General features: G+C 44.5%; 3 protein-coding genes across 4 annotated transcripts; 2 read left to right on the forward strand and 1 right to left on the reverse strand.

Moving 5' to 3' along the window:
- The first annotated feature begins 469 nt into the window (after window positions 1-469).
- On the forward strand, window positions 470-1,564 carry LOC127295259 (uncharacterized). Its single transcript, XM_051325207.2, has 2 exons — window positions 470-1,178; window positions 1,320-1,564. Exon 1 carries the CDS (start codon window positions 540-542, stop codon window positions 1,143-1,145), a length of 606 nt encoding a protein of 201 aa, XP_051181167.1. The 5' UTR covers window positions 470-539; the 3' UTR covers window positions 1,146-1,178; window positions 1,320-1,564.
- Window positions 1,565-4,255: 2,691 nt separating this feature from the next.
- LOC127304677 (protein CutA 1, chloroplastic) lies at window positions 4,256-7,352 on the reverse strand. The gene is made up of 6 exons (XM_051335294.2): window positions 7,162-7,352; window positions 6,424-6,515; window positions 5,569-5,631; window positions 4,938-4,969; window positions 4,690-4,784; window positions 4,256-4,564 (listed from the first exon to the last, which is right to left on the reverse strand). Exons 1-6 carry the CDS (start codon window positions 7,350-7,352, stop codon window positions 4,480-4,482), a joined length of 558 nt encoding a protein of 185 aa, XP_051191254.1. The 3' UTR covers window positions 4,256-4,479.
- Window positions 7,353-7,497: 145 nt separating this feature from the next.
- Window positions 7,498-15,939, forward strand: LOC127304662 (pyridoxine/pyridoxamine 5'-phosphate oxidase 1, chloroplastic). Of its 2 annotated transcripts, none has more exons than XM_051335281.2 (13): window positions 7,498-7,887; window positions 7,982-8,020; window positions 8,498-8,665; window positions 8,756-8,861; window positions 9,597-9,760; window positions 9,867-10,109; window positions 10,194-10,282; window positions 10,379-10,429; window positions 10,517-10,607; window positions 12,802-12,906; window positions 13,008-13,078; window positions 15,184-15,279; window positions 15,416-15,939. In XM_051335281.2, the coding sequence occupies exons 1-13, from the start codon at window positions 7,498-7,500 to the stop codon at window positions 15,480-15,482; spliced, it is 1,680 nt and encodes a 559-aa protein (XP_051191241.1). In that variant the 3' UTR covers window positions 15,483-15,939. The 2 variants fall into 2 exon arrangements, with proteins under 2 accessions (XP_051191241.1, XP_051191247.1); XM_051335287.2 differs by having other exon boundaries at window positions 15,187-15,279.
- The last annotated feature ends 4,217 nt before the right edge of the window (window positions 15,940-20,156 follow it).

Raw genomic sequence — 20,156 nt, forward strand, 5'->3', positions numbered from 1 at the left:
TAATCACCAGGTGCCTCCATCATGGGCCGCCTTCTTTGCTATGCGCCAGGAGATTCGAGACTCTACAATGCATCAGCTGCTGCAAGATGATCTGGTGGAGCACATATGGAGGCTCCGAGGCAACGCCAACGCCGACGCCAACTAGTCTGTCTTAATTTGTTTGAAAAATTGTGAAATTGTGTGCTTCATTTGTTTCAGCACTTGTTAAACATTGTACTGATTATCGCCGAATTTGTTTCAGCAATTTTCGTACTCTTGTTTGCCAAACTTGTTAAATTTTATGTTGAATTTGTTTGAAATATGTTAAATGGTCGAGGTTGGGGGTTTCCTGCCGGGGGGACGGCTGAAACTTCGGCAATCCCCACGCCAAATCTTCATCCAATCCGGACGAAAATTTCGCCAGATTTGGGCGTGGGGAGCGCCAACGAGTGGGGATGCTCTAACCAGGACCAGGACCAGGCCGCCACCATTCCCCTCCCAACTCGCGTTTCGTTTCGTTTCGTTTCCCCTCATCAAAACCCCAACCCCTAGCAACCAGGATGGCCCACTTCGCCGGCTTCTCCGCCTCCGCCGACGACGGATTCTGGACGGCGTGCCCGCACTGCTGCTACGTCCACTCCTTCCCGCGTCTTTACGTCGCCCGCCGCCTCCTCTGCCCCGTCGCTACATGCCGCCGCGTCTTCTCCGCCGACGAGCTCCCCTCCCCGCCGCCCATCGTCCCCGGCACCGACATGTACTTCTGCACCTGGGCCTTCTTCCCGCTCGGTCCGCCCGCTGTCGCTCAAGGCTGGGCCCCATTCACCCCTTTCAACCCCGCTCCGCCTCCATCCCCATCCCCCACCCCAAACCCTACCGCCGCCACCGCCACGCCCGCCTCTGCCATTCCATCCCGCGTGAGACCCACCTCCAGGAAGAAGGTTGGCGTGTGCCTCAAGGGCAGAGCCCGCGTCGAGGCGGAGGAGGAGGAAGAGGAGGAGGAGAAGACGTCCACCGTCGCCAACCTCAAGGCCGACGAGGAGGTGCAGATGGATTGGCTGAGCCTTGGCAGCAATGGCGACAGCGGAATCAACATCAACGAATCCGTGGATCTGAGTGAGCTGGGATTCCGCATTGACGAGACGGGATTCCTCCAGGAGCTACCCTGATCATCCCCGTGCTATACTAACTGCTAAAAATTGGTAACTCTAGTAGTATCCTATCGGCCTAGTTGGGTTTAGTTTCTGGTGGAAATATGGGAATTTAGCTGCTGCAGCCTACCTACGAAGCTTTCTTTGTTGACGATGAAGATCGTGAAATGCCAAATGTGGCTCCTTTTGTAGGGACTCGGATGCTCAAAGACAATGCAGGATCGATGCATCTTCTTTTGTATGCGCATGTTCAGTACCTGATGGAAGTGTAGGATTTTAGCTGTCTTTGTTAACGATGAAGATCGTGGCCGCGGAAAATGCCAAATGTGGCTCCTTTTGTAGTGTATTGGATGCTCAAAGACAATGCAGGATCGATGCATCTTGTTTTGTATGTGCCTGTTTTCATCTGATGATATGCAGGGTGTCCTCTGGTTTAATGTCTCTTTCGTCTAATTGAATTGTCATATATGGAGCATGCTTCTGCTCATTTTCCTTCTATCATCTGGCCATCTGGGTTCTCTTGTGAAGGAGAGATCATGGTAATCTTTGAAATGTTGTTGTTTTTTTTGTTTTGGATGTTCGCAAAGGATGCATTTTGGTTTGCTCTCAAGTTGAGTTGGAGTTGAGCATTTCTGAAGTTCAAATTGCAATCTTCTTACTGCCATCATGCGGAATTGATAGATTTGATTTTTATTGTTAGAATATTATCCAATGTCACTGCCTCTGTGCTGCCTGTTTCAGTTTCAGCTGTGTTGAGGTCGTGTCTTATTTTGAACATCTTGTGGATGTGCAAGGTTTTGTTGATCAAGGTAAATGATCATTTCCTTGCTTTATACACATCTCTCTTTCTCTCTTTTCAGTTTTGAGATATTGTATATAGTTTTGTAGTGATATAACTGTAACGTTGATAACTCCTGGATTGTACTTTTTACATAGTAGAATTGCAATCCTTCAACATCTGACACCTCACCGAAGTATAAAGATAGAGAAAAGGAATTATTGTTATTGTCTTATGTTGCGATGTGGTTTTCTTCTGATTTGGTGCATTAGAGCATGTCTAGCAGTACCTGTACTCGCTCGACCTGTACTGTGCTAGTACAGGGCACTGAACTCGCGTTTTTCGTCCCGTGTTTCCGCCGCGTCGATCACTGCCTGTAAATCGATCCTATATTTTTAAAAATTATGAAGCATGGGAGAAATTCTTCAACGAACGCAAACTTTTAGTTGTTCAATTATTTTGCAAGTAGTGTTTTGCTGGAGCGAAGACGCTTTGTGTTTTGCTTGATCATTGGTTACGTACTTCTTTCACACATATTTGTATCACTACTGCTCCTGGCTTTTTTGCTTGTTAGAATTTTTTTTTTGGCAATTGCTTGTTAGAAACTTACGTTGCTAAGCTACTGAACCTGAAGAAAGGTAAATTATGATCCTCAGAACTTCTTCGCTCCAAGGAGTACTTTAGTAGTGTAATCAAATCTGAATGCATGCTTGCACTACTCACCGAGATTCGGGAGTTTCAAGAGCAGGCATCCAAGGCCTGCATGGCTGCATTGGGATCCGGTACGAAGGATCTGCATAAGTTTATGCTTTGATGGGCGCTGTGATCAAAATACAAGGATCCAGATCAATGTGGCTGTGCAACCTCTGAATGTGATTTTCTCCACATTACTAGAGAAGATCCGGATACAATTTCCAGGCTTCCAGCTCCCTGCAGCCTGCAGGAACATGAAACTATTTTGCCAGCTAAAACAAGAAAACATGAAACTTATTTTCCTTGAAACGCTTTTTGTCCTATGATAAATCCTCTAAACTGTATTCGGAATGGGATCTGGATCCGTTGTAGACAGGGCATACGATCACACCGCACATGTTTGCGTTATAAAAAGCTTTTAGCAGTCCTTTCTCTGCCGTTTACACTATAGCATTTGGTGCTTCCCATCCAGAGCCTTGGGCTGTCATCGCCTGACTTCAACCTGATCTACCAGGATGCAGATTGCAGACAAGAATACATTGGCAACTCAGATCGACGTTGTATGTCTCGCTTCCATTCTTCACGAGCTCGAGTTGAAGCCTTGAAGGAGATTCATCTTCATGGCCGACGGGCACATGGATTAACGAGCGTGACAATCCTATGTTGGTGTGTTCTGGTGTGTCTTGATCACTTCTTCTGCTATTGTCGACTGGGAGAAGCAATTCCTCCGATTGCCAGCTACGTCCTCGGCTTCAGACAACTCACTTCGCACGTCATGAGCCCATCATCTCCACTTTGCTGCCTTTTGTCCCAAACTCATTGACTTCCTTGAAGTGGTGGCGGATACTTGGTGGGCTAACATTGCAGTGGAACCATCAGTAGTGGGACTATTCAAAGTGCCCCTATATACCCTCAATTATATGATGGCTCGTTAAACAAACAAGATGCCAATCATGCTTCTCCCACAAATAAAAACAAATGTGGTAGATTTTTCCAACATTTTGTGAAATGTGTTTATGTGTTTTTTTTATTAAGCTGTCTGCAGTTTTATAGAGCTTTGCTAGATTCTTGAGGCAGAGGCAAGATTGGAGCATTGGAGAGTACGCGATGTACTGTTTGGGGGTGAGGCCGCCGGCATCAGAGAAGAAAGCCATGCACTCCGGGGCGGCAGCAGCAACACTGATGGTCATTGTGTAGTTAGAGTCGGATGCGGGAGATGTCAAGTGAAGGAAGACAGGGGGTTGAGTGGTCAGTGATGATACATCGGTCTCTGTGGGCCATTGGATGAAAATCGAACGGACCAGAAAGGTGACGAAGTAAAGAAAACTATACAACTTATTAGTAGACCGTCCCTTTGTTAAAAGTAGAAATGATTTACTTGATGAAATGTGCTGCATCGCCTGAATCGCATCAGTCATATCATCCAGACACCCCAAAGATTGTTCGCGCGAGCCAGGAAATACAACCAAACGAAGCCTAGATAACTGTCACTTTTTTGCTTTATAAGCGAATGTGTTTAGCCTTCTGAAATGACAGTTGATGTCCCTTCAGCATCTATCCGTCCTCAATTCGTGCCTTTGGAATAAAGGTATGAATTGTTGATAAATATTGTGCATGTTTTAAGAGAGATATGAAAAGAACACGGTGCAATAGTACAAGAGTGCGGCAAACAGGACTTCATGTGCAAATTGTCTTGATGCTACACAAAGTTTATTCGACCCTAGGACAGGAGACTAAAGATTAACCAATTCATCACGACGATGCCATCAACACTTAGAGACCAAAGTCTTTCTGCACAAACTTGATATCTCGAATCACAACAGTCATTCCACATCACCGGCTACTCACAAACGCATGCAGTGAGGCTAAGCTGAAGCCAGATCAGTTTTCTCTAGTGCTGTTCTTGAGCCACTCCAGGTACTTGAGGTTGCCTCCACTTATCGGCAAAGCAATGACTTCAGGAACACTGCATAAAGAAGATCAAACAGTAAATCACCGTTCAAGATGGTTAATATGTTTGACATTATACTCTGTTTGTTCGAAATTCATATTAAGAAGTAGATAGATCATCATAAATAGCACAGAACTTACTCATACTCATGGTTAGCTTTGACATGTTCAGTTAAGGCACTTAGAAGAGATTCTCTGGTCTTGATGATGAGCAACTCCTCAGCATCAGTTTGCACCTGAGGAATGAACAGATTGAGGAAAACAGAACATCTCTACTTTTGTAATAGAATGGTCAAACATCCCATGGAAAGGTGTTCATGGTGAAAATGATGAATGAACAATAAGCACCGCAGATTATCCTGGTCAGGAAAGTATAAATAGAAATGTACCTTTCCCTCCCACCAGTAAACAGATTCGATCCCTGGAAAATGACGAGAATACCAATTAAAATAGGTTCAAGAGGATATATGACGATTTCATATGATGACTGAAAATAAGAAACTATCAAAAGAAGATGAGGTAGCTAATCTGTAAATCAATCTGGCCAAATAATGCATATACATCAGTTCATATACAACTATTGTTTTGTTAGCAAAGAGTAGAGCTTGATAGAATATTTTGTCATCATTGCACCCATATGTTCTAAATAAACAACCAAGTCAAGCATGTCAACTCGCCCACACATTAACATGTCCACAACTATTCCAATTCCAATGCATATGCACAGGCAGAAGCTAAGCTCTGCAGTTGAAGAGATCTTGAAGATCTTGATGAAGGTCATATATTCAGTTAATTCAACTAGAATCCCAAACAATGATTCTGTTGAACCTCAGCTACCACAATACAAGTCAAGGCATGGAGAAGTCAATTTGCTAAAGTGCATGCCATGATGAATAGAAACTGAACGAGATGATGAGGTTCAAGTGAACGCAGGAAACTACTGTAGAAGATGGTAAATTGACAAGAGTCTGCTAAACTTGAGTGCCTATAACTTCGAGAGAGAGAGAACACAGCTCCCACCCGGCACTATGTTCACACACGCAGCAAGCTTCTCACTGATTATGCTTTCTGATAGCTTTTTGCCTGCAGCAAAAGAAAATAAATAATAAGATAACTGAAAATAAAAGAGAGCCATTTTAAATTTCTTAGTGCTGTTTTAAAATGACATACAACTTGTCAAGAAGCATTTAACATATGCATGCGCATGGTGGTCAATCAATTCTCCAGGCAGGTTAGCTGCATACATATATGCATAGGTGCATGTGGTGTCAAGTGTAAGCTATTAGAGCCAGTTTAGATCGACATTTGTCCGCCAACAGATATGTATAACTTTGCATTGAACACTGCTCAAGTGCTCAACCACAGCTACCACTATGTTTAATTGCTTGCTAAGTTTTAATGAATCATGCATGGCTCGACATGGGGAACATTGGCGGTGTGGAGCAGTATGCGTGTTACTAGGCCCTGCCCATCATCGACGAGGATCGGAGTCGGTTATGGCCACATGGGGCTGACGGAGGACGTGACTCCGGAGACGAAGACGAAGGAAACGACCATTGCAGAGCGCAGGAAGAGCATCATGTCTAGGATGAGGGAGTTGCTTCGCCTAATACAAGGGAACGCTTTCCTAAGTGCTATCATATCCTATTTACAGCTTTTCCATTTTCAGATTGAATCAAATCTGGTACGAAGGACCCATGCGCTGAGCATTATCATATCATATATTATTGCTTTTACTTTTTCAGGATGGATCAAATATATAGCGTTATCATATCATATTTACATCTTTTCCATTTTTTCAGGATGAGTAATGATATCATATTTAAACACCCAATGAGGGAGCGGGGGATGGAGAAATGACATAGGTAAAAGTACCTGCTTCCCGATTCGGAACTGTCACATACACAACAATGGAAGGCACTGTCGTGGAAGTAGACTCCATTCGAGCAGAACTGAAACTTCTCGCCCTGTAAAGTCTCAGAACTGTTACTACCAAGTATTTTTCACATTAGGAAAAACAATGTAACCACGGACTCACATAGAATCCACAGGGTTCTAAATGCTAATGTGTTACTACTTCAGACTATCGAACTTATAGCATTAGCGACACACCGAAACGCATCGGCTTTTATCTGAAACGCTATGGAGGTAACCGCAACAATATTGGAGAAATCCACTAGCGTTGGGAGACAGATGGGCTGAATTAGTATGATCCATTACACTGAGTTAACAGTGCAGTGCAGTCTATTGGGTTTTTTTTTTCCTTTTGTTTTTACGATATTCAGAACATTATTTATCAAGCCAAGCATGCCTTAATGCAAGTTTTAGGTAACAACAGCCAATGGATGATTGTAAATTCTACTGCAAGTGTTTGATTGCCTCCTAGTTCATCGACAAGACGACAACTAATCCACGAGATAATAATCACAAAGGCTAAAGACATTATTAGGTGCTGACCCATCCCAACCAACCAGCGTAGCCTGTCTGTGAAGATCCTCCCAGATTTGAGCCGAATCACCATGAATATGAATCACGGTTTGTTAATTAACGGAGTCCACTAAAAATCTGGGAATTAACTACGAGGGCAGAGAGGGAGAGAGGAGCATGGGTTACCGGAGGAAGGGGACTCGGCGGGTGGAGAGTGCGCAGCCCGCGACGGCTCCTAGGCTGAGGAAGAGGAAAGCCCCCGCGAGCGGCGGCCGAAGGCGGTGGACAAGGCGCGGCGGCACGTCGGAGGCGGAGGCGGAGGCGGCGGCGGAGGTAGGAGAGAAGAGAGCTCGGAATGGGGCGGGGAGGAGTGGCATCTTCTTCTCGACTTGTGCTTCGTGGGCCCCACTTGGGCCGACGCCGGTTGTCTTCGGACACTCGAGATAGTACTGTACTGTACTGGTAGTCTACTGGCGCAGTCGCAACCCAGCCAGCTGAGCTGCCCGCCACCGCCAGCGGGGGATGCTGACCGCCGCGTCCAGAATCTGGACCAAATCCGGCCTCGCCACCACCACCACCCGTGCTATGCCATTTTTCCTCTCCACCTTCCCTACACCCACCGCCGCCGCTCCCTCCGCCACTCCTACGGCCCAAAACCCTAGCCCACACCGCCGCCTCCCTCCCCCGCCCCCGCCCCCGCCCCCGCCCCGCCGCGCCCTTGCCTTCTTCGCCGCCGCCGCCGCCGCGCGGTTAGCTGCCCTGTCACCCTCGCGCACGCGGGCCATGGCGTCGCTGGCGACGTCGGCGGCGGCCGCGGCCGCTACGGAGGTGACGCACCTCTCGCAGCGCGACGCTGCGGAGATCGACCAGCAGCTCATGGGGCCCCTCGGCTTTAGCGTCGATCAGCTCATGGTAAGTGAACGGGAACCTTCCATCTATCGCTACTGGGTGGTTCTTGCACTGATCGCTTCATTTGATTCGGGCGGGCGTGCGTGCGTGCGTGCAGGAGCTCGCGGGGCTGAGCGTCGCGGAAGCCGTTGCGGAGGTATATTGCAGCTAATACTCGCTTTCTACTATGTTTCTAAAGATGTTATTAAATGCTTCAAAAGAAAAGAAAAAAAGTTAAGTCCGTGGTTAGTAAGGACATGGAGCTGCCATGGAACTTGCTGTCATGGTTGTTGACGTGCTAATTTGAATTGAACAGGCTAGTTATCTGAACAAATTTGACTGTTTAGACTATGCATCAGTAGCTTGCTGTTGTTGTGGTATGATGGATAAATATCCCATTAAAGGACTAGTGATGAGATTGCTATTATGGTCTCTTCATACTTGTGAACTCCCACTAACTAGTCGAAAAAATGGGGATCTGATCATCACACATACTAGAAGATTGTATTAACATAGTCTCTATGAGCTGGCATCCATGTCCATGAGCCTGTTTGTCTTTTCGGTTCCCTTTTGTACACCAATTCTTAGTTCGAGATACTTTCTGTTTTCTGATTTTTTTTTGTGGTCAATACAGGTTTATAAGTTGAGTGAACATACAAGGGTTCTTATCATCTGTGGTCCAGGAAACAACGGTGGTGATGGTCTCGTTGCTGCTCGTCATCTTTATCATTTCGGATACAAGCCCTTCGTTTGTTATCCAAAACGTACAGCCAAACCTCTGTATTCTGGCCTTGTTACTCAGGTATTCTCTGACGGACTCCGCAGCTTTCTTGGCGTGCCATATTTTACCTATTTTTCCAACATTATTATTTTAACCGTCTTTGCCTTCTAGCTTGAATCACTGGATATCCCGTTCCTTCCTGTTGAAGATCTATTTCACGACTTACCAGGCCAGTTTGACATTGTTATTGATGCGATGTTTGGCTTCTCATTTCATGGTATGTGGATTTTGATAATAAATTATCTTTTTGTGATGTTCTGATATATGTTCACTGATTAAATGTAAAGCTTGTCCCAGATTTTTTGATAATATTTCATGGTATGTGGATTTTGATAATATTTTAACCTTTTGTAATGTTCTGATATATGTTCACTGATTGAATGTAAAGCGTGTGCTGGATATTTTATCACTTACATGTCTCCCTTGCTCTATTCCGTGAATATTCTGTGCCATATGATTTGTTAAGTACTTCATATGGTCTCATTGAAACAATGTTGTTGTTATCTATCCTTTAGCAGGAATTGTGGAACTGATCAATGTATACATAACACATAACCTGTACAAACCAGAATTAATTCATGCATTATCTTGTTGAAACAATGGCTGAGCTCCCAGCTTTAAAAACAATGATTTTCAAGATGATAAATGAGTAGTTTGCTTTTTTGAATAACTTGTGTTTGATCAAACTGACATAGACTATGATTATTAAGTAAATACATGAGATTACTCTCCCCTCTCCCTGAACCCTATATCATGGTATTTTGGAATATAGGTATATAGAATGGTGCTGGGAGCAAGTCGCTTAGTTTAACGCAGAACCTTATAAAATCATCAATGATATGTAACCTTATAGAATGGTGCCAGGAGTGAACTGAATTGAATCGAAATAACAGGCTCTGGTGTTGTTTTTCTGACTGATTCAAATTATATTTTCACGTAAACTACTTTTCAGGAACACCCCGACCACCCTTTGATGATCTTGTCCAAATGCTTGTTTCTCTGAGTGCTAATGATGATTTAGCGAAAAGGCCGCCAATCGTTTCTGTTGATATTCCTTCTGGGTGGCATGTAGAAGAGGGAGATGTCAATGGAGGAGGAATTAAGCCTGATATGCTGGTTAGTATCTATTTAGAAGATTTTTGGATGAATTCATGCATCAACCTTTGAGGTAGCCGTTTAACCATTGAAAATTCCAGTTCTTAAGTTATTGCGGAATGTGTAGGTATCACTGACTGCACCAAAGCTCTGTGCGAAAAAATTTACTGGCCCACACCATTTTCTCGGGGGTAGATTTGTTCCGCCTCCTATTTCGAGCAAATATGGGCTCGAACTTCCTCCATATCCTGGCTCCTCAATGTGTGTGAGAATTGGAAAAGCACCATCAGTTGACATTTCATCACTGAGGGAAAATTATATTTCCCCAGAACTTCTTGAGCATGAAGTGATCCCTGATCCATTTGACCAGGTATGATTAAGTTGAAGCAATTCTGGAAATAGTGAGCTTATTTATCAATAATGCTTTCTTCGGATGACTGTCTCTTTGCTGCAGTTCCGTAAATGGTTTGATGAAGCAGTTACTGCTAACCTGCGAGAACCAAATGCCATGGCTTTAACAACTGTCAGTAAAGCAGGAAAACCGTACGATTCTTTCTGCCTTGATGTTCTTTTCAGCTTTAGGAACGGTTTGCTTTTGTTTATGTTAGATAACAGTCTTTGTTGTTAATTTGTGGGCAGTTCTTCAAGAATGGTTCTTCTAAAAGGTTTTGATAAGCATGGCTTCGTTTGGTAAGCTAAAAATCAACGTTTTAATCTGTTATCCATTCCGATGATCCCTACATTTTTTTTCCTCATGCTTTCATGGTATCTGTGCAGGTACACAAATTATGGTAGCCAAAAGGCACATGATTTGTCAGAAAATTCAAATGCTGCACTTCTTTTCTACTGGAATGAGATGAACCGCCAGGTGATTTTACCAAGCGCGAACACTAGTGATTATACGATCATTTTGTTTCCTTCAGCAGCAAGAGGGTGAACAAATAATATTATTGCCTGCAGTAGCAAGAGGGTGAATGATCTTTTGAATAACTAACACAATACAAATTCTCACACTAATAGTCTAACACAATCCTAGTCCTTTTTTAAAACAACCACTATGTTTGGTGTCAGATATGTGAAATAGGGTCTCAGCTCTTCAGCATGAACTGGTTGTGTTGTGTTTATTTGTATAATAGTCTGTTAAGCAATCTCATCTGATATACCATCTGCCTTTATTGGCTCCTTTCAAACCCTACAGTCTTCATTGTTCTGTCATGTATTTGGTAATTACTATTGACTAGGTCTCATTGTCACGTTACAGTTATGAGTAAATGAATAATAAGCATTGATGCATCAGGTGTATTCATTTAATAAGGAGTAACGTAATATGGTATAAACTCATGCGGTATAGTTGAGGTAATTGCCCCAGAGGTACAACTTGGCGTGTGGGCCCATTTTAGTCCATCAAAAGCTGTAAACAATGAACTAGTCCACAAACTTGGCTCACGGGTTCATCTTGGTCCAAACTGAGCCACTCAGGCCAATCTCACCTACACGCCGTGCTAGCGTGGCAAGTGAAGCACGTGAAACCAAAACGTCAGGGCGCCATGCACCTTTTGCAATTAGGACTCCCATTTTTTCTCGCCGCGTTTCCAGTCCTTCCACCTCTTGTCTCTTCACTCTGAGTTCTTTGTGGCCACTTTGCGGATGATTTGGATGCAGTAACTGTAACCCTTGATGGAGATGGAAACGCGTCGTCGAAGGTATGGCGATCAAGGGACACAATACTGTCAGATGTTGCCCTAATCTCACAGATCCTTAGAAGTTTTGGTGCGGTTTTGATAGGGTTTGGGGGGCGATGATCTGACAGATTTTTTGTGATTGGTTATCCATTTTTCACCGAGAATGATGGTTCTTTAGGCCTCACAAGACCACAAATCTGTTCTGTGTGATAAATTTATGGTTTGCATCTTGGAGACCTTTGCCGATAGAATATGTCCAAGTATGTTCATATGAATGAAGGAAAATGAGCTTTGTTCTGCACAGTAAGTTATATGGTCATGTTACCCTTTTCTGATCATGACCAATGTTATGGAAGTACAATTGCAATACTTGTTGTTTGACCTTCATTATTTTGTGCTAAAACATTGAAAGTTCTTTGGTAGAAGACACTAGGGCCAGGATACTAGAGGGCTGTTGCCCAGCAGAGACTTGCTAACGTAGCATTTTTGGTCTATGGCCAATTATTGGTGCTGCCATCTGGACTTGGATTGCGTCTGAAAAGCCAATCAAATGATTGCAATCATGTAGGTCAGAGGATGTAGGTCAGAGGATGGTTTTAGGGGAATATTTATAGGATGATTAGAGAATAAAATGAAATCTATGAAGATGAGGGGAATAGAGAGGGGCCTTTTCATGCGATTTGTGGGAAGGTTATGGGGTTATATGCCAAATTACAGGGCTAGCCAAGGTGTGGCAAACTCCTCTGCACTATACGTGTGGCACTAACCATGCTAGCATGCCACGTGGGTGCGACCAGAGCCCGAGGTGGCTTTTTTTGGACCAAAATGAAACTGTGAGCCAAGTTTGTGGACTAATCCGTTGCATTTTTTCAACTTGATGGCTAATATGTACCTGCACGCCAAGTTGTTGTACTATCAGCACAATTAGTTCTGTCTTTCATTTTGAAACTAGGCATCAGATTTACCAAATAAAACTTCTGTTTGGTACTACTAAATTGACTTGAAACAACCTTATAATTAACTTGTCAATGTTAGGTAATCAACTTGGAAAGAAAATTTAGTCAAGAGCACTAAAAAGATAATCTGGAAATGGTCTGCGAGTTGAAATATGTCTTCGACGCAAATAAATGATAGTTTTATCTTGGGTAATTTCAGTTTAGTATTTGTATACCACTCATTTTTCGTTTTTTAAACCAAATGTCCCACTGCATAGTTGAATACATATTTACCACATATTTCTGTAAATCCAGTCGGATGTCCGATTCATTACTCCATTATTTTGAACGCTCCCATGCAACACATGTATTTGAACTGACAAATAGACTAGCACATACTGAGACCTCCTGTTGGCTGATGATGCTGACCTTTATTGTCGCACAGGTTAGAGTAGAAGGGTTGGTTCAGAAGGTTTCAGAAGAAGAGTCTGAAAAGTATTTCCACAGCCGCCCACGTGGAAGTCAGCTTGGTGCCATAGTTAGCAAGCAGGTATTGCCGATCTAGTTTTGGTCACATATCTGTCTTTATCACTAGAAATATGAAATGGATGAAACAAGAAAATAAATAGATATTAACTATGCTATTTCTAGAGCACTGTAATTTCTGGAAGGGACGTTCTTCAACAGGCGTACAAGGAACTGGAACAAAAATATTCGGATGGGTGAGTCAACATGCCTACCGCTCCATTGCATGTTTCCTACTTTTCTTGTTTCGAGTAATTCACCATAAGCTGCTTTGTTCCCAAGCAGTGTATTTCTGTTTTACCACACCTACTATTAAAGTTCATTTGGTGGTCATCCGTTCACTTTCACCTCAGCCCTGATAAGTGGGCTGGACAAACCCGTGTGAGACGTTTTGATTTACTTAGACAGTAATTATTGCTATGCCTGTGATTTTGTCAATTATTAGGTGCAAGTTTTCATGTTTTTCTGTCCTTGTGTGTTTGTATTCATGCCTAAATCAGAAGCATATCGCCATGTTTCTGATTCTATCTGCTTGGGAACAAATGTGACTTCAACGTACTTGCCAATTATTCCTCGTTGTATCTTGCATCCTGCCCGATATCTACTTCTGTCATCATTCCTCGTTGTATCTTTTTCATCCGCCTCTCTTCACGTTGCTGCTACATTGTCGTTACCGGAACCGTGAGGAGGCTGCACCCCCTTCCAGCGAACTCGTCATAGCCAGAACTACATGGAAGTCACGTCCCTGCCAGCGAGCTTTCTGTCGCCGGCACCGCTTGGAGAGTGCACTCCCTACCGGATGGCACCGCTTGGAGAGTACTAATCGAATATAACTTGAGCAAACCATATTCCAGCCTATTTATTGTGGTTCCATGAAGTAGCATGTGCATCTTGCTAGTGATTGTAATGGTAGCACCACTTTGAAAGATTCAGACAGAGCAACCCAGCAGCCATAGACCTAGTTTCACATATAGCAGCCAAAGACCATGAATCTTTCAAAGTGGTGCTACCGTTACAATCACTAGCAAGATGCCCATGCTACTTCATGGAACCACAATAAATAGGCTGGAATATGGTTTGCTGAAGTTATGTTCGATTAATACGCTTTGATATTGTCAGTTTATCAATTTTGAATGTGAGCGTTTGGTTCCATTGCTTAGATGGGGCATAGCTGAGCTAGCCAGCTAACCCAGCTCGGCTTAGCAAAGTCTGCCTTGGCTAGACGTTTGGCTGGGCTGTTTACTTTTGCTGGCAATTGCAAGCGGGCTAGTCATTTGGATGGATTGTTATGGTTGCTTTTGGAGGAAAGCCAACACATCAACTCAACGGAAAGTGAGGATCATGGGACATTTTTTGCGCGTGTAGTAGTTCGCCGTCAGAAGCGAGCCGAATCGGCTCTCCCCTCGCGGCGAGGTTTTCCTAGCCCCGTGAGGCTAGTTAGCCCTCAAAAGCAAGATATTTTTTTGCATTACCAAACGCATATCCTAGCCTGGCAAGGTTATAACTGTTTTAGCCTAGGATCCAAACGTACCTATAGGAGCTGTTTAGTTCTCGGCCACAATTTGGCAGGCCTAAGTTTGGCAAGTGTGGCAGCCACAAAAGTGTGGATGAGAAATTGAGCCATAATTTTACTCTATGACCGGTGGGCCATATGGATAGTAAAGTGTGGATGAGAAATTGAGCCATAATTTTACTCTATGACCGGTGGGCCATATGGATAGTAAAGTGTGCCAAGAACAACACATACCAAACTGCCAAAATTTGGCTTGGCAAAGTGAGGCTGCGAACCAAACCCATAATATGCACATCATTTGTCCTGTCCATACAATATTATGCAAAGTATGCAGTGTAATGATCCTTCTCCATTAGAGCTTCAGTGCATTGTGGTTACTCTCTATCTCTTATCTCTGGAGCGCGGGAAATGGATTCATCTACTCTCTGTTCTACCTCCTGTGAGAGATATGGATATTGTACCGTTTCACCAGATTATGTATGTTTAGTCTGTAGAGTACTCCCTCCGGTTGGATTTAATCGACACGTGTGCTGCAAGGAAATGGCTTACGTACGTATATAGCTGGTGTCGATTAAATATGATCAGAGGTAGTACAACTCAAAGGCTCCAGATCCATTATCTCGGTATTTGCTGGAATATATTACCTATGACCTTGCATTAGATGTCTCTACGGCAGATGGCATGGTACTCTGAGCTGTAACAATCTTTAGCTAGCTGCTTCATGTTAGCTGCAAAACCTGAATCCCAGTATGTTGTTTAAACCTCGTTTGTTGTTTCCTGTTTCTGCAGCAGCTTCATCCCGAAACCTGATTACTGGGGTGGCTACCGGTTGACACCAAATCTTTTTGAGTTCTGGCAAGGCCAACAGTCTCGTCTGCATGACCGGTATGTTTTTCACCTCTTCTATTTTTTTAGCTATTTTAAGTTTGTTAACCCATTTTGAATCTGTCAAAAACCCTTGTTTGAATATTCTTGAACAAGGCAGTGTAGTTTTGAACACATGATACTTTGGTATAAGCAGGCTGCAGTATTCACAGCGAGAAGTAGATGGGAGCACAGTATGGCACATCGAGAGGTTATCCCCTTGATCAGTAACCCCCTTAAACTCTTGGTAAGTAAAAGGACCGTCTTATCACGAGCGCTCGAATCTTATTCAGCTGCAAGGACCATCTCATGATTAGGGCCCGTGTTTGAGTTCCTGGAGCTCCATTTTGCACTTGGTTTTTCGTTGGAGCACAAGGATGGATGAGGCGAATGGAGGTGACTCGCAGGGTGATCGGATTTTGTTATAAATGACATTCTTTTGACCATACAGCATAATCTTGGGATACGAATTCCATTTTCTCCGTATTTGGTGTGTCAGTATGTCATACTTTAGATGGTTCTGTTGGACATGGTGGGTGAATTACGATAGCTCTGTATACTGTATAGATGGACTGATCTTATGGACATCGATCTTAATGTTCTGGGTTGAGTTTCTATTTGGCATGAAGCAAATAAATAAAGATATGTGCGACTGGCGTTAGCTAGTGCAGCTTTTGTGTTTGTTGATGCATTTACTGATTTAAATGTGGCAGATTATATAATTATGATATTCTGTCGATCAAAAGTTCTTTCACATGTCACCTAATGTGAACCCTGAGCACGCGTGTCATCGCGTCTCATGGTGGGTCAGTGGGTGCAAGCAGAACAGCCGTAACAGCCACGCTGTGATGATGGTGCAGTTTGTGTGCCTTCACGTGTCGTTGCCTCGTGTAGGAGCGCCTTTGGTAGCTCCTGGCTCGCATCAGCCTAGCTTTTTTTGGGCCGTTTGGTTACCTGCCCAAGCCTGCGTTCTTGCACAAACCGCTTCTCAAAGCACCCTCGGGTTAGGCTTTGCAGTACTGCCCCATTCGACCGTTTCTAGCGAGCCATCCATGTTTCCGCAGAACTGGAAAACGCCGCGTCCTTGCAGAGCCACCGTGGGAGATGGTGCGAGCTCGCGCGAGATGGTTAAATCTCTGCGGGATGAATAGGTCACTGCACTTGAATTTTGTCACCGTATATAGGGGCGGCTCTCTCACCGGCAAATCCAAATCCCCCATTTCCTTCATTTCGAGCTCATCCACCCTTCCCGATCTAGCGACATGGCTGGCTCTTCCTCACCCGCATGGTCAGCGAGGCTTGCGGCGACGGCGGTTGTGGCGGCGGCTACTGGCCGCGGATGGTCTTCTTCTTCCTCTGCGTGATGACTTTGGTTGTGGTTAGCTTCTGCAAACCCTAACCTTAGATCTAGATATTTTGGGTACACAAGACAGGTCTGAACGAATCCATTGTAGGACATTCCTTTGTCTCCTGTCGAGGTTGTGGAGGTTGTTCAGGTTGCATCTGACTCTACCATGGGGATCATTGTCGCCATTGACTCTTCCACTGGGACGGTGGTGTTGCCTGCATCTTCGCCAGGGTCCCCTGCTTCCCCGACCTCGGTGCTGCGTGTGGCTCCGTTGACTGTAAGGTCGCTCTTACTTATCTCGATGTTCATTGATGTGGTACTGGTAGTTCACTGATGTCGTACTGCTTAACGTGTGGATGTGGATGTGGTACTGGTAGTGGCGATAGTTCATTGATCTGCTAGTGCTTAAGGATGTGGATGTGGTAGTGGTAGTTCATTGATCTGCTAGTGTTTTTCATGTAGGTGATCATACCTTTTGGCTCCCCTGATCTGTCCGCGCATACTGTGAAGGCTCAGCCATGTCTGATTGCAAGCATACCAGCCATGGTTTGGAAATCTGAGCTATCAGAGTTTATGCTGAACCAGTTGGTTCAGCTCGTCCGTAGCGGTGTCTGCTTCAACATGGGATCCAATGAGCAACAGATGAAGAAGGTAGCCGCGGATGTTCTTACATTCGTCGGCGTACATGTCACCACTCTTCAGCTCTACAACCACATCAGAGACTGGAGGACGAAGTGGAGCGTCATTATGAAGATGAAATCCGATCACATTCTGGACTAGAGCGAAGATGGTTGCTGCTTCTACGGTGGTGATGAAGAGACGGCAGACAAGTACATTCAGGTACGAAGCCTCATTGAGTTCCTGCATAGATTTGAAAGTATATATGTGAATCTCGTCCGCATTAACAATTGTTCTTTGTGGATCGCAGGGCTACCCGAAGCACCGTCAGTACGTCGGCACCCCGATCACGAACTATGCTCAGATGAAGACGATCTTCACACCCCAGTTTGTGTGCAAGGCGCAGCTGTTCCAGCCTAACTTGATGGTCTGGGCTATCGATTTCATTGCAGACAATAAAGCAGAGTATGCCGAGTACCGTAAACTGTAGCCACCGGAGAGGAGGAGTTGGCTTAGGACCTGGCTCTGCAACCAGTTTCTTGCTTAGTGCTTCTGCTTCCTTCGTCATGATCTGCTGATTTTGGGAGGTGATCTTGTATCCCTCCATTAGCTAGGACTTGCTACAACATGATCTCCAGTCTGTAATGATGAACTTCTTCGAGGTGGTATATACTAACCCCTCGTGTGATGAACCTATGATGCATCACGAAGTAGTTGCTTCGCTCGTGATGCATCTCTCACTAAGTAGTTGTTGTGTATTACCAGCACCTTTTGTGATGAACTGAATCTGATGTGTGTGGTAATTCAATACTGGGTAACATCACCACTCTAAGTGTAAGGGGTTACCACAACACGCAGCTATCTGCAACCAAACAGGCTGTAGGCTGCACAAGCGGGGAAGAAAGTACTGGAAACAGACAACCAAACAATGGGGCCTGACTTTCCTCTCTGTCGCATAAAAGTCCAGGCTACCAAACGACCTGCCTTTCATGGCCCATGACCCGTTTACGACGCGCAGGAAGGCCCATCTCACTGCGCAGTGGTTCAAAAAATTCATGCAGACTACCAAACGCACCCTAGATCTATTCACCACTCTCTCCGTGCTACACGGCCGTCCAACTAGTAACATCACGTTTTCTGCTTAATTAACCATGTAGACAAACGGAAAAATACAGGCTAAACATTATTGTGAAAACAAGATTATCAAGTTGTACCTTATTGCTAAACGCATCCGGAGGTAAATTAGTTGTGACATGTCCATGTGCGCAGCCCCACCCAAAAAAAACTCAAATCATGACCCAGTTTGCGATGTATCGTTAACTTCTTACCTACTAGTGCACCCAATCTTGAACAACACTGTGGCAACTTGGCCAACAATGTTTGACGAGTTGAGAGGGGAAACTGATTTTTTTATATATAATTGAGAGGAAACTGATATTACTTGACCTTCAGACCATGCATAGTCGTCCAACCGTAAATATGTACTAGTATCTGATGCCCTTGTTCTCTAAATTTTTTATTTCCTGCCCTTGTGGAACCAACCGTTGGTACGGTTGGAAAAAGATCGGATATGTATCGGATAGTGCCTTCACATCTGTTGTTATATTTTTTTTAAACAAATACAAATATAGATGCTGTCAAATACGAATGCATATAAAATGTTACTCCAATATAGATGCTGATAAGATCTATTTTTTTTTGCGAATGATTGCTAAGATGTATTTTCAACTCGAAATGGATTCAAATATAACAAAGTAATAGACTCATGTCTTAAAATAAGTCAACGATAGTATGGTAGAGAGATACGAGTACTGATATAGTACAGAGCAGTTTCAAGTTCTATCACAGAATGGAATCCTCTCTTTACAACCCCTATAAAAAGCAATTGACCAATTTGTTATGTTGTTTAGGTTGGTTAACTGGCATTATTGATTTCCACACTAAGAGCTTCTTTGGATTACAAGAAGGAAAACGCTTGTATTGTAGGATAACGTAGCATAGAAAACAAAAAAATTCCTACCGCGAACACGAAATCCAAGCCAAGATGCAATCTAGAAGACGGTAGCAACGAGGGGATTATCGAGTCTCACCCTTGAAGAGATTCCAAAGCCTACAAGATGAGGCTCTTGTTGCTGCGGTAGACGTTCACTTGCCGCTTGCAAAAGCGCGTAGAAGATCTTGATCACGGCGCCACGAACGGGCAGCACCTCCGTACTCGGTCACACGTTCGGTTGTTGATGAAGACGACGTCCACCTCCCCGTTCCAGCGGGCAGCGGAAGTAGTAGCTCCTCTTGAATCCGACAGCACGACGGCGTGGTGTCGGTGGTGGTGGAGAATCCCGGCGGAGCTTCGCTAAGCGTGCGGGGAAGAAGGAGGAGTGGGGCGGCTAGGGTTTGGGGAGAGGGGGTGGCCGGCCTCCAAGGGGTGCGGCCAAGGTGGTGGCTTTGGTGTGTCCGGCCCCCTCCCCTATGCCCCTCATTATATAGGTGGAACCCCAAGTGTTGGACTACAAGTCTTCGAATAAGACCCGAAACCAAAACCTTCCATGTTGTAGGGAAACCTACTCAAGGTGGGACTCCCACCCAAGTGGGATTCCCACCCTTCCATGTGGGGGGGTGGCCGGCCCCTATGGTGGAGTCTACTTGGGACTCCACCCCTCTAGGGTTGGCCGGCCATGGGTGGTGGAGTCCCTTCGGGGCTCCGCCTTCCAAAGTGATTTCTTCCGGACTTTTCTAGAACCTTCTAGAACCTTCCATAAATGCACCGGATCATTTTCAAACACATAAAATGACATCCTATATATGAATCTTATACTCCGGACCATTCCGGAACTCCTCGTGATGTCCGGGATCTCATCCGGGACTCCGAACAAATATTCGAACTCCATTCCATATTCAAGTTCTACCATTTCAACATCCAACTTTAAGTGTG

This window comes from Lolium perenne, chromosome 1 (genome assembly GCF_019359855.2).
Source record: "Lolium perenne isolate Kyuss_39 chromosome 1, Kyuss_2.0, whole genome shotgun sequence".
In the NCBI taxonomy this organism is placed as follows: domain Eukaryota; kingdom Viridiplantae; phylum Streptophyta; class Magnoliopsida; order Poales; family Poaceae; genus Lolium; species Lolium perenne.

Bases quoted from the DNA above. Each gene is read 5' to 3' on its own strand.
- LOC127295259 (XM_051325207.2), top strand. From the start codon at position 540: ATGGCCCACTTCGCCGGCTTCTCCGCCTCCGCCGACGACGGATTCTGG.
- LOC127304677 (XM_051335294.2), bottom strand. From the start codon at position 7,352: ATGCCACTCCTCCCCGCCCCATTCCGAGCTCTCTTCTCTCCTACCTCC. The intron at 5,632-6,423 runs GTACTTTTACCT...CTTTTGCTGCAG, and splicing joins AGTTCCGAATCGGGAAGCAG to GCAAAAAGCTATCAGAAAGC. The intron at 4,565-4,689 runs GTAAGTTCTGTG...TTCTTTATGCAG, and splicing joins AAAGCTAACCATGAGTATGA to TGTTCCTGAAGTCATTGCTT.
- LOC127304662 (XM_051335281.2), top strand. From the start codon at position 7,498: ATGCTGACCGCCGCGTCCAGAATCTGGACCAAATCCGGCCTCGCCACC. The intron at 8,021-8,497 runs GTATATTGCAGC...TGGTCAATACAG, and splicing joins TCGCGGAAGCCGTTGCGGAG to GTTTATAAGTTGAGTGAACA. The intron at 9,761-9,866 runs GTTAGTATCTAT...CGGAATGTGTAG, and splicing joins GAATTAAGCCTGATATGCTG to GTATCACTGACTGCACCAAA.